The sequence below is a fragment of the Lolium perenne genome, chromosome 5 (genome assembly GCF_019359855.2).
Source record: "Lolium perenne isolate Kyuss_39 chromosome 5, Kyuss_2.0, whole genome shotgun sequence".
Taxonomy (NCBI): domain Eukaryota; kingdom Viridiplantae; phylum Streptophyta; class Magnoliopsida; order Poales; family Poaceae; genus Lolium; species Lolium perenne.
Window position 1 is genome coordinate 71,577,778 of NC_067248.2, and position 13,857 is coordinate 71,591,634.

Genomic DNA, 13,857 nt, shown 5'->3' on the forward strand with positions numbered 1-13,857 from the left:
TGGACTCCAACTTGTTCAAGCACGAGAGCACAAACCTTTGATAGCTTTGCGTTTCAGAATTAGGTGCCCACCATCTTCAGATAGACGGGTCGTGCACCTTGTGTCCAACTCAACATCATGTATACAGAAGTTGTTTGCAGATCAACTTTTAACAAGTTATTTTCATGGCTTCGGCAAATTTCAAAAGGAACCGGCAGGATAAGATCACAGCAGGCGTGTGTCCTCCATTTTCCATTTGCTGTCTCCACAGTCTTCCACTTCTCAACAGTTGGTCACCGAGAATGTGCATGCGCACACAAAAAGCCACAGACGACTATCACAAAATATACGAGTTCTATAATTTCGATTTGCTACATTTTACAAAAAAAAAATCGCATAAATCAGACACTCTACCGCAGTTTTTTTTTTTTTTTTTGCAATGTGCACTAAAACATAAATTAACTCAGATTGACGCCAAATCTAACGATGAGGCCCATAATTCAGGTTGACGTGGCACCAATTTGCTGAGGTGGATTGCTGTCCCACTTGTCAGCCCAAGAGAAAATGTCAAGATATTCTTAAAAAGATATATAAGAAACTCTATAAAAAAAGGATATCTCACTCCTGTCCTCACGCATGGTGCAAAGACACCAGCCCTGCGTCTTGAGTCTTGCTTCTCATACCAGCTTCCCTGCTACCTTCTTCCCGGGAGAAGCCAGCGAGGAAGGCCCTGAAGATGAGCTGAGGAAGACGAGCTCAGCTGCAGCAACCCCGGCGATGGCAGAACCAGGTGGGAGAGAGGAAGTGCAGGGGGGTCCAGATCTGGCCGTGGAGGCGACGGGGGTGGACGGTGGCGAGAGATCAGCGCTCCCCAGTCTCAATGTGTCTGGGTGATGTCTCGCCAGTCTTACTCTTATAGTAAATAGATGAACACCCGAAATTTTTGGCATAACCACACAAAAAGAGATGCCACACACATTGTATCAGCATGCATGCATCTGTAAGCTTCTATCCATGTATCATTATGAACAGCATACCCTTGTTATTATAAACAGAAAGTTACAAAGTAGCACTCAACTCTTCCCTGCTAGCTTTTGGAAACCTCGCTATATATGCAGCTATTGAGATCAATAATGGCCAATAGATTCTGTTGATGCCAAATGAAACAAAACATACCAATCATTCAAAACTTCGACACTATGTAGCAGGTCATACATTCAACGGATATAATGTCAACAGAGATACTAGTAGGTCATACGTTCAACCGATATAATGCCAACAGAGATACTAGCAGGTACAGCCTGTTCCATAGTCCATAGCTGCTTACATAGTGTTGCAGTTTGCTCCGCTAACAGCCAAATAAAGCATGATCAACACTATGAGAACCAAGATGCATCTGCAAGTTTAACACCGGAAATGCTGTTTGGCGGATTTAAGTGAATCGGTTAAATGCAAGTAGAGCAAATTACACAAAGTAGCTATACCACACTAGTGGTCTAAGGCTATGCCAGGACGCACAGTAAGCAACAACTTGATGACAAGAGGATTTGAAACTCAAAAAATTGCAGACCACTTCATCCACAGCATCAGATGAACACCCTTTTTAGCTCGCCAAGGCTTGGAGCCTCGACGGAGTACTGAACTGATCTGCCAGCCCCCAGCACAGCCTGTTCGGAGACCCGGCAGCACCTTTCAATGATCAGAGACTCCAACTTCTGTGAATGTACCAGCTCGGCCACTCCAACATCAGTCACACATTTACAGTGGCGGAGCGTGAGATTAATCAAGCGTGGGGTTCGAGCAATGAAACACAACCCAGCATCAGTTACTTCCCTGCAATCCACAAGCTCGAGTGTCTCCAGAAATGGAGCAGATGAGAGGGCCTTCATTCCCTTGTCATTAAAGAAGTTGGCGCCATTTAGCACGAGAACACGAATCGGGCAGGACTGAATGAGCACCACAAGGCCCTTCTGTGTGAAGCCTATTTCTGTTGGATATGTGTAGTCACAACCTGCAAAAGTGAGTTCAACAGCCTCAAGCATAGGACAATTGAGTGCTAGAGCCTTAAGGCTCTTGTCAGTAAATGCGGTCCTGAAACCATCACCATCTAGATCATCATAGTCCACAGGTTTGAGCCGAAGTGAGATGCTTTTAAGGTTGCGGCAGCCCTCAGATAGCACAATTATGTCGTTGTCATTTAGACCATGAACATACTCCAGGCACAGCGACTCTAGTGCTCTGCATTTCCCGAGCAGAAAACGAAGTCCTACTTCTGCCCCAGTTGTAAAACGAGCCAACCTCAAATCCTTCAAACTCTCAGAGCAGAAATCATATCTACTTGGGTTGTGAGCGTTATATAGGGGATCATAACCACCCTCAGAAAAACAATAACCACCGTAGAATCCTCCCTTAATCTCAAAATCAAACTTCCGGAGCTTCATCCACCCTGGACCAAACTTTAGGATGTCACACTGGCTAATTCCCTCGCAATTCTTTACTACAAGCTCCTCCAATGACCCGTTCCAGCCAAGGTACTCCAGCCACTCCACACTTCCGATTTTCTCACAATTGATAAGGAGGAGACCAGATAGACTCTTGCAACCGATTGCCACAAATAGAAGCCCACTTGAAGTAATTTCTGGTACAGAGTTCAACCTGAGGTATACCAACTTCTTGCAATAAGCTAGATAATGAAGACCAGAGTCATTGATGTCTGAGCAGAAGCTTAAGGTTAGCTCAGTCAGCGAGGGGCATTGAGATGAAATCACAAGGAGGTCTTTGTTGTCCAACTGATTCCCGTGACCACACTTCCAACCAGCATAATCGATTTCCACTTTTGACAAATTTGTGAACCGGGAGCAAAGGGATGCCAAAGCTTCTCCAGCAGAGAAAGAGCCGCAGCCGATACGGATAGCACTCCTTTGAGATGCATCGATAATGTAGAGCTGCTTCGACACAAGTGAAAGAGAATTCAGATCGTTTGTTCTGGTAATCCTGAAGACAATCTCTGCCAACAGTGCCTCTGGGAGATCTTCCATCGAGCAATGCAGCTGGGCTAGTTTGATAGCGTCTCAAGGTTTAGCAGATATATATAGCACTGAGTTGAAATGAACGATGTCAGAACCCATCATATGAAGGCAATTAGATGAAGTAGTAAAGCACAAGTAAACAGAAATATCACCATAAATATCTGAAATTCCTTACAAAATTGAGAAAGAAAGGATCAATAACCAAACAAACAAACAAAGAAATTAGAAATATTAACGTACAAGATAACACCAAAATGAGTATTTGAATGATCAGATGAAAGATATAGCATTTCATGAGTGATGATAGGCAGCCTTTAACTCCGGGCAAGTTGCATAAATAGGGCCAGAACTATTTTCTTTCACATACATTCTCCGCAATTCTAAGGCTCGATTTCCTGCACTGACAACCAAGTAAAAGTACCGAGCTTCAAAAGCAAACGACGATACTCAGATGATAGTAGCAAGAAACCAAGAACTCATCATAAATCATATATATAGTCATGTACAGATTACTTATTTCGGCATCTATCTAATACCCATGCGCTTATCTTCATAATGAACATTAGCTGAGGCACCGCCCCTTGTAATCTCTTATTAAGTCGCTGTGCACAAACTAAATCCACAGGCATCTGAAATCACTGGATATTCAAGAAAGAACGAATCTAGCAACAAAATATCCAGAAACAATGCAAGACTGTAAGATACCGCAACACCCATCTGCTGAACTGAAATATTTGGAGGCGCCTAAGGGCATGTCCAATGCGGACGCTAACACCGGGCGCTAGGGAAATTTTCCCGGCCGTTTTGCCTAAATCCCATCTGATCCCAGGATTAGGCTTGGCATCGACGCAAGATCAGTCGCCAGGCGCTCCACTTATTCCGCTCGCACGAAGCGATTTGGCGAGGGACGAGACAGTAGAAAAGAGAACATTTTAGCGCCTCAAACTAGGGGTGAATAGCCCAGATGCGACATCGTTGAGTTGAATTGGAAGCACAGCGACGTTTTTCACAAGAATAGCTAGCATGCGACACTCGTTGCCTGTCCAAATAGCTGCAGTGCGACACTCGGCTTGGATCATCGTTAGCAGTTAAATTAGGATGTGGGGTCCACAACTTATCCAGCTCAGCTACGGCGTGTCCACCTGCAGGGCCGGACCCGCCACATATCCACGTCATGACGTGGGACCCACAACTCGCAGCACAAAACAGAGCCGGCGCAGCGCAGATCCATCCCAGCGACATTCCGACCGTTAGAGCCTCGCTCCCCCCTTCTTCTCCGGCGGCGCGGCAAGGCGAGCGGTCGATGTCGAGCTCCACCTCCGCCTCCCACTCCCGATGGCCGCAATACGGTCCAGTGGAGATGACTAGGTGCCCAGATTGCCCCCGTACCGCGCTCCTATCACGGCGTGTCACAATGAGCGACAAGCATGGCAATCTTGGACGCGAGTATGTGAAATGCGAGGGCAAGCCAGAGCTGGGGAAGGTGAGATCTGAGTAATCCCGCTTCCAAATTTCCTGTAGTTTTGTCCAATTTCTGTTTTTTCTACCGATTTGTGATTTTGGGAACTAATTTGGGAATTAGGGTTCATGTTTCGATTTGGGAATTAGGGTTCATGTTTCGGCAATTGGTTTCAGGAATTGCCGAGTTGCAACCATTTCGAGTGGTTGGATGAGTACATCAAGAGGATTGGAAAGGAAGGCGCATCCCCGCGGGTCACCTTACTGTCGGCGGTGGAGCAATCTGCATCGGCCAATGTTGGGAATGGGGCAGAAGTGCGGGCAGCCGAGTTGCAGGAGTTGAAGCAGATCAAGAAGCAGCTAAAGAAACTTGTCGATCTAAAGAAGCAGAACAATTTGATCGCCGGGCTATTTTATTTTTGTGCAATTTGTCTCTGTTATGTTTATCTCTTGATCATTAGTCGTTAGATAACGCAGTCAATATTAGATTGATAAACTCCATCCATTGTAATCATATTGGCATTGTAATCGTAATTTCTCCCTATTTTGTTTTTTTTTGTCGTTCTAACTATGTAGCCCAATTTATCCATTTTAGCAAAAGCTATCAAATCGCCTTTAATCAAGATGCAAAAAAGAAAAACCTCAAAATCAAAATGTATCCACTGCCCAAGAGTGGGTTTAGCTCAAAGTCGAGGAGCAAAGCTTTGTGTGAAAATTTGAGGGTTTGAAATGAATTTTGCAAACCTAACTAGGCTGGTACGGGCCAGGCCCAATTTTTTATGGAAAGGCCAGGCCCAAAAAGAGCGTAGCCAGGCCGAACGATGACACGCGGTAAAAAAATGCATACGGTCCAAAGTAACGTGACTGGCACGGGCCAGGCCCAATTTTGTTTCTCATTTCACTCCTTTTTAGATTATTGCACTTAGTTTGGACTCTATATTTTTTCTTGTTTGGCTAGCCCAAAGATTATTGCACTTATGTTATTTGAGACTCCCTCACACGATTACAACATGGATAAAAACATGGATTAAAAAGATGGATTAAAACATGGATTAAAAGATGGCATGGATAATCATACGATACATCAAGTAGATAATAAAGTGGGGCATATATGCCCAAGCAAAGCAACGTCCATCACACGGTACAAACGAAATAGAAATAGATAATAAAAACTAGTAAAAAAAGACACGACGACTTGGCTCCTCCTTGCATTGACTGACTTGGCTCCTTCTCCACTTGGCTACTCCTTGGGTCATCCCGGGCTCACTCCTCCTCCTCCTCGGCGGCAGGCTGGTAGTGGAAGTTGTAGGGGAGTGAGTGCATGTTCCCCGGAGATGGGAAGATCGCGTAGAAGTCGGTGAAGATGTTGTATGCTGTGAATGCGATAAACTCGCATCCACACCAAAACACCTTCCCAAGGAGTAAGTAAGCATCGTGGGGGTTGGTGAAGCGCACGGTAATGCCGATCTCGAAGGCTACGTAGGGTTCGAGCACGAACATGGGCGGCGCGCGGCGAGGACGGTTGAGGTGGCGGTAGCCTGCAGAGAGGAAGAACTCCGCAAGTTCATGTCGGGTCCTCCATCTCGACCAAGCCCACACGCGGAGCTGGTCCTCGACGATCACTCCCGCCGGGTACTCACGCTCTGGGTAGATCTGAGGGAGACGGTAGGTTGGGCGGCTGTACGCCATGGTGGTAGAACCCGTGGTAGATCTGAGAGAAGGGAAGGAGGAGTGGTGCGCTGGGGTGTGTGAAAGAAGAGGAAGAGGGGTGCCCTTAATATAGCGTGAGAAGAGGAAGAGGAAGAGGAAGTGGGTGGATCGGAGCGTGTGAGAGAGAAGAGGAAGAGGAAGTGGGTGTTTACGTGTGAAAAAGGGGTGTTTACGTGTCAAAAAAGGTGTGTCTACGTGTCAAAAAAAAGGTGTGTTTACGTGTCAAAAAAAGGTGTGTTTACATTGCACTTGAAATGATGCTACCTAATTTGATTTTAAAGGAAATGCACAAATGAAATGGTTAGTGCACAAATTACATTTCAAAGAAAATTGAAATGATGCTACCAAATTTGATTTTAAAGAAAAATGCACAAATGAAATGGTTAGTGCACAAATTACATTTCAAAGAAAATTGAAATGATGCTACCAAATTTGATTTTAAAGAAAAATGCACAAATGAAATGGTTAGTGCACAAATTACATTTCAAAGAAAATTGAAATGATGCTACCAAATTTGATTTTAAAGAAAAATGCACAAATGAAATGGTTAGTGCACAAATTACATTTCAAAGAAAATTGAAATGATGCTACCAAATTTGATTTTAAAGAAAAATGCACAAATGAAATGGTTAGTGCACAAATTACATTTCAAAGAAAACTTGATATTTGTTTGTGATATAATTACTGAAACTTGATACAAATGACATGGTTAGTGCAATACAAATAGTAAGGACAAAAGCAGGGCTGAAATCGCCCGTGACCATTGGTATCTTGTATGAAGGATGTTACCGTTGGTATCTTGTATTAATCAAATAAATGGTAAGGACAAAAGCAAGGCTGAAATCGCTGCTCTGCTGCGACGTTGTCATCAATAGCTATGCTGCGACGTTGAGTGTAGAGAAAATGGTTAGGCTGCGACGGCTGCATGAGGCATGCATGTCAAAAGTGGCCACGGGCGACCTGGTCGAGGGCTGCTGAGCTCGCACGCTGCTGCACGCTGGTGTCTCGTGCATGGCGCATGCAGACAGGCTTTGGCAGGCCCATTACTACACGGCAACCTTGGCCCAGCGGACAAAACGGTGACCTCTATTATCCGCTCTGGATCGCCCACGGAAAATAAACGCCAGCGAATCAGATTGCAGAACGATGCCTCACATGGATCGCCCACGGAATCCTTCTAGAAGACACAATCGCACGGACGGGGTTCGACGTTGGCGTCTACATCGACGGTTCAGGATGCTTATCCGGGCCTCCCACGGATCGCCCATCGCCAGCGCGCTTCTGCTTCTAGAATAACAGATCCAACGGACGGAGTACATCGGTAGGGTTAGATCGACGGACTAAAAAGGTCGTTAGGGTTAGCCCGGTCAACGTTTGGGGTTTTGAGGGGTTTTGGCCTCAGTCAACGGGTTTTCACCAACTTTGACCGTGTATATCTGCTTCAAAAAAAATCAAAAAAATATGAAACCTTCGCACATAGTCATGCCATGTGACCTAGTTACGAGGAAAATTCATAAACATGATGTACGACAATTTTTACAAAAAAACCTTCACAAAATGAACAACCTCAGCTGAGGTTGCAGAGAGAGTTCAAAGAGAGAGTTGAGGGTTTGGGGTTTTGAAAATGCAAAAAATCAAAAAACCTCACCCTAGCTTCATTTAAGAGTGACTAAGAAGGATCTGAAGTTAGTTTTCAAATATCATGTTTTAAAGTTGTTTTTTTTCATTATTTTGTATTAAAGCATTTATTTTCAAAAATAATTAAATAATATGAAAATGAAGTCAAAAAAAAGTGAGACTTCGTAGTGGTACTATATAAGTAGAATACATGCTAAGGAAAATTATTTGGATGATTTGAGCAAGGTCGAAAAAAAAGATGCTTAGAAATGGGGTCGTTTACCCTAGCTTTTGAGCCCTTTCCTACCACATTTTCAGTGACGATGAGTTGTGGTTCACAAATGGTCTAGGATTGATGAACTAACGTGCATAGTACTACATAAAGCATTGAAACATCACAGAACAAACCAATCAACTCGAAAATATGTTTTCAAATTCAAATTGGAATGTCAATTCAAATTCAAATTTGAATCCGGATCTAATTCAAATAGACATCACAGAAGTTTCCTTAGCAATAAACTACAACAAATTTATTATTACATCAAAGTTCACCAAACATCAATTATCACATCCAAAGTTATTATTACAACTCTATTTCTTTCGCCTCCTCTTGTCGCTTGATTTGCTCACCTTCTTTGAACTGCTTGGTTCCACATCATATAATTGGTTGATGCTCTTGGTTTTCTTACCACAACTAATTGGCCCCCCAAGCACAACCTTTCGGCCTTCAATTTCAGACTTAACCAAACAAATAAGTGGCAAGTCTATATCCAAATGAGCTTCAGACTCAACCAAATCTTCTTGAAGTTGTTCAGGTGGCAAATCAACATCCAAATGAGGTTCAGACTCAACCAAAACCTCTTCAACTTGTTCAGGTGGCAAATCAACATCCAAATGAGCTTCAGACTGAACCAAAACCTGTTCAACTTGTTCAGGTGGCAACTCAACATCCAAATGAGGTTCAGACTGAACCAAAACCTGTTCAACTTGTTCAGGGGGCAACTCAAGATACAATTGAGCTTCAGATTGCACCTGATTACCACTTACCAAGATCTGAACATTTCTCTTCTTCCTACAGCCTTTGACTCTGGGTTTTTTTGTTGGCCAGCATTCATCAACAACAATAGGTGGGCCTTTTTCTCCACGCTTCCTTCTGAAAAAGTGAGCAGCATGTCATATGATTAGTAACTAAAACAAACAGCAATAACAAGCATGTCAAAAATATAAAATTTAACATACTTAGGCCTTTCCGGAGTGTAACGACATTTGGGGGAACCAATCCTATGCCCAAGTTCCTCACACAGTTTGCATCTATTTTTGTTGCCTTTTTGGGACCTTTTAGGTTTATCAGCTTTATCTTTTTTCCCCTTTTTGCTACTCCCACCTTTCTCAAACCATGCTTTGAATCTACTCTGTTTTGGCCTGCCTGCCTTTCTTTTTGTGATGGGAGGACACATGGAAAATTGAATATCCACTTCCGGCCATTGAGACTGGTCTGTCAAAGCTGGAATTGGAGTTGCATATGCAGCCCTGAATTTTGCTACTGAGTAATATTCATGCAAATATGGGTGCATGTTTAACCTGGGTTTTGAGGCCAAAAAAAATATGGCATGCTCACATGGCTTCCCGGTGTGTTGCCACTCTTGACAAGTGCATTCTTTCAACTCAATGTCCACAACATGCCTTTTTGTACTCTTGGTATCTCTGACTTCAGCTCCCCACAATGAAGCTTTATCAACTGACAAATGTGAAAGCTTCCTGCTCCTGTTGACCACCTGTTGTACCACTGCAGGAAGCTTATCACCTTGAAGTAGAGCACCAATTCTGCTTCTTAATTCCCACAGACGCATCATCAACAGCCTGATTTGGTCAACCAAGTCATGCACAGGCAAGTCTTTCAACTCCTTCACCCTGTTGTTGAAACTTTCAGCCAAATTGTTGTTTATATGATCACATTTGATGGCAGTATTGAAATCTGCCCTATACCATAGAAGAGAATGATAGGTGTTCAGCCATGTAGCAAACTCAGGGCATGCTGTCATTATCTTACCAAGGTGATATGAATGTGTCTGTTTGGTGTAAGCTCTTGCTGCTGGCCACATACGCCCAAATTCATCTCCTCTGAACTTTTTTATCAAATTCATCCACAAATGGCCGAAGCACTCCCTCTTCTCAGCATGGGGGAAAACATTGTTCACTGCATTTTCCAATCCTTTACATGCATCCGTATGAATGGCCAAGGGTGAAACTGGACCAATGCATCTCTTCAACTGCATCATGAACCATGTCCATGATGCCTCTGACTCTGACTGAAACAAACCAATAGCAACAGGGAACATCCAGTTGTGTCCATCTAGTGCATTGCATGCTGCCAATTGGCCATTCCACTTTCCAGTCAAAAAAGATGAGTCAATGCTCAAATATGGACGGCACCCCGCTTTGAATCCATCAATGCAAGGCTTAAAACACATAAAAAACTTGGAGAAATATACCTTGCCATCCTCTGATACCTCTGTATCTATCTCCACCACACTACCAGGTGACCTCTTTTCCACCTCAGCTTTAAAATTGAACAGCATCCTAAATGTATTTGCCCAATCACCATATAATGATTTCATCGCCCTTTGTTTTGCCTTCCACACTGTGGTATATTTCAGCACAATGGGGTACTGCTTTTCCAAGTCAACTTTAAGTTTCTTTGCAGTAGTGTTAGGTGTCTTGGCTAAAATAGGAGTAATTTTTTCAGTAACCCAAAGTTGAGATGTCATGCTTGATACTCTCTCAGAACAGGTAATACAAGTATGTTCATGTGGTATTTGATTTACCCTAATGGTAGTACCATCAAAGTTGGCGTCTAGCAGATATGTACCACTTGCAAGGATTGGCACTCCCATCAAAACCTTTGCACCTTGCATAAAACTTGCTTCACAGTCCAAAGAGTCTTGGCATCAAACTCAGCTTTGACTCGCATAAGTCTTAAAACACATTCTAAACTCATCCATATTTGGGAACAATTTCCCAACTTCAATTACAGTGGTTTTCTTTATCATACAAATTCACCAGTTCATCAGCAGGTGCATCATCTACTTCATCTCGTCGCATCTTGCATTAACTCGGGATCAACATCTTCATGCATTGACCCAGCCCCAGTTCTGTTAGCATTAGCAGGCATCTCAGATTCATCCTTGTCTTTCTCCTTATCTTTGTCATCTACAGGAATGCCATACATTCTTGCCATCTCAATGTCACTCATTGGTGCAATGACTAAATCAGTACGCTCCTCTAGCTCTACTGCATTCCAATCAACTGTAACTACATTTGCAGCACCATGACACACCTCTTGTGCAGCTGCATCAGATTCAGATATAACTGACACTTCAGTAACTATGGGCATAATCTGCCTTTGTGAAGCCCATTCATCATCTGCAATTTGTGCAGCCAACTTGGAGGCCACATATCCAACTTTGGAATCAGATTTGCGATCAACAATTTCTGCATAAAAGGTTGCATGTTTGCTAGTCCAACCATCTCTCCGATCAATTTCAGTAACCAAATCATCTCCATCTTCAATTCTAACATACTCGCCCTTCCAATCGTCGAACCTTAACAGTGACAATTCTTGCTCTGGACCCCAAACTACACTCTCCCCTATTTTCTCCACCCAATTCTTCACTGCCTTCTCCTCCATTGACTGTAGTTCTTGAGCATCCATCTCTGAAAATTCAACCTCAAATTTTACAAATGTATCTTTGTCGATGTTTCTGACGCTACCATCACCTAGAATGGCCTTCGAAGGAAACAATTGCACTGTAATTTCGAACGTGCGCCGACTGCGCCCCCTGTTTGTCAATCGGACAGTACACAGTGAGCTGCGGGAACCATGAGCTGCACACCCCCATCATCGAGCCCCAAATTGATATCAAAAGTCGAAATGAGCTAAAGAGAAGGGCATTACCGATCTAAATCTGCCTCTTCTCGCTCCATCTTCTTCTTTCAGCCCACACGCAACGATCCCCTGTTTCAAATCGGCGGAAATCAGCGGGCAGATCCCTCAAATTAAGACGGCGAGGAACAAGACTAGGCCTGCAAAATGGCTCACCGCATTCGCACTGCCAAATCTCCGCCCGATGCACCGCCGCCACTGGAAAGCTTCACCGCCACCACCTGAAAGCTCCGCCGCCGCCGCCGCCGTCGGAAAAAAACAGAACGCGGTGCGTCGTCTAAAATGGGTTTGACTTGGCACCTGACTGGGTCCCACTATCTAAGAGAACATTGGGTCCCACTGTATTTGTTAAGACAAGGTTAAGACTTAAACGACCGTTTTCTGACCATGGCTATTTCCACGCGCCGAGACGTCGCATGTGAGCTATTCTTATGAAAAACGTCGCTGTGCTTCCAATTCAGCTCAATGATGTCGCATCTGGGCTATTCACCCCTCAAACTAGCGTCTTGCGTTGGAGTACCACACTCTAATCATTCCTTTTCACGTTAATTAATTAATCTTGGCTAGTCAAGCGCCTGTCGTAGGAGGCTAGCGTTGTACATTCTCTAATAACTACTCCTCAACATATTCTTCAACCTAGAGGAAAGTACTCCTCCCGGTTCATCTCAGTGAATAATGCGGAAGAAAGGGAAAGGGGGAAACCCCAAGAAGTATAATTTCAGAATCAGGAGATAGGTACAACCTGAGTTTCGCCGGGGGTTGTTTTCTCTGGACAGAATCGAGAGCCGCGACGCCGTCACCAGGGCGGCGACAGCGGCGATCGTGGATTTCGCGGAGGCGGTGGCGGCGGGTGCTCTAACCCTCGTCGTCTCGGTGCCACTCAGCGTTTTTTTTTTTTTGAGGGCAATACGTGTTTCATTAATCAGCGTAGTCGTACAAGAGACACGTACGCACACATCCAGAAGAAGCTGGAAGCCCAGCTGTCTTCACACTTTACACAAAGGACCCCCAAAGAAAAGAAATAACAAACAGGTACATGGGCATCCTTTTGTCCTCCGCTTCGCTCGCCTCGTGCCTTCCGCGCCGCCGGAGCAAACACCGGAAGTAGAGAAGACGAAAAACCAACGGACCCGAATCCGGCGTGGCTCCCTCGCTGATTCACAGCTTTATGGACCTCGGGAGTGGCTCGCCAAAGACGAAGCCGTCCACTTTGTGGCGCATCGGCCGGGGCGATGCCCCGAAGCCAACGCCGGACTCCGGATCTGCAGCCACCGCTCGACGCCGTCGATGGGGAAAAGCAGACCCGCCGGCCATCTTCCTCAAACCCAGCGTGAATCCCACGGACTTCCAGCCACCGCCGACGCCGCCAGAAGGTGAACGCCGGGAGCAGCTCCTGAACAACCTCACGACCTCCACGACAGCGTTGGAGCGCACGTTGTCGCGACGGTGGAGCCGGAGGACCAAAATCCGCCGCAAGGCCAGCGCCACTGCCGCACCAGCCCGGCTCGGAAGACCCAGCGCCCAGATCCATCGAAGATGAAGACGGATCAATGACACCTTTATTCAACGACGTCGTCGTCGCCGCCAAGGACACGACATCGCCGACGAACGCCTGAAAACCTAAGCTACTAGGCCCTAACCTACAGCTATACAAGTCCGAGCGGCAGATCCGGCGACCCCTTCCACACCGACGAGCACAAGGCCGTCGGGGGAGAGGAGTCGCCGGAGCTAGCGCCGGAAACTCGGTCGCCGCTCTGGTCGCCCTTTTTTGGAGAGAGGAAGGGGAACAGAGGCGAAGACGGTTAATTGAGGTGTGTGCCACTCAGCGTTGGCTACAGGGTGGGGGGTCGGCCGATCGCTCGCTCGGGAGCTCCTATGCTAGGCCTGGGGCTCCGGTTACCGGAGCGAAGCCTGCAGGCGGATCCCGGGTCGGCCGGCCCATGTAGCAACTCTGTGTTATTTTCCTCAATCTCTGGATTTTTTTTCTCGTTCGCACGTACATGTTCGATTTCTCGTGTTTGAAAATTTCATAAAAATTTAAAATGGTACTGTATTTTAAAAACTGGATTGCTAACTTCCGGTTAGCCGAGAACTAAGTAAGAGCCTGATCAACTCAACAAC

The 13,857-nt window shown here is 45.2% G+C and overlaps 1 protein-coding gene across 1 annotated transcript; it reads right to left on the reverse strand.

Moving 5' to 3' along the window:
- Window positions 1-1,224: 1,224 nt before the first annotated feature.
- LOC127321423 (F-box/LRR-repeat protein 14) lies at window positions 1,225-12,586 on the reverse strand. The gene is made up of 2 exons (XM_051350464.2): window positions 12,479-12,586; window positions 1,225-3,076 (listed from the first exon to the last, which is right to left on the reverse strand). Exon 2 carries the CDS (start codon window positions 3,015-3,017, stop codon window positions 1,566-1,568), a length of 1,452 nt encoding a protein of 483 aa, XP_051206424.1. The 5' UTR covers window positions 3,018-3,076; window positions 12,479-12,586; the 3' UTR covers window positions 1,225-1,565.
- Window positions 12,587-13,857: the final 1,271 nt, after the last annotated feature.

Bases quoted from the DNA above. Each gene is read 5' to 3' on its own strand.
- LOC127321423 (XM_051350464.2), bottom strand. From the start codon at position 3,017: ATGGAAGATCTCCCAGAGGCACTGTTGGCAGAGATTGTCTTCAGGATT.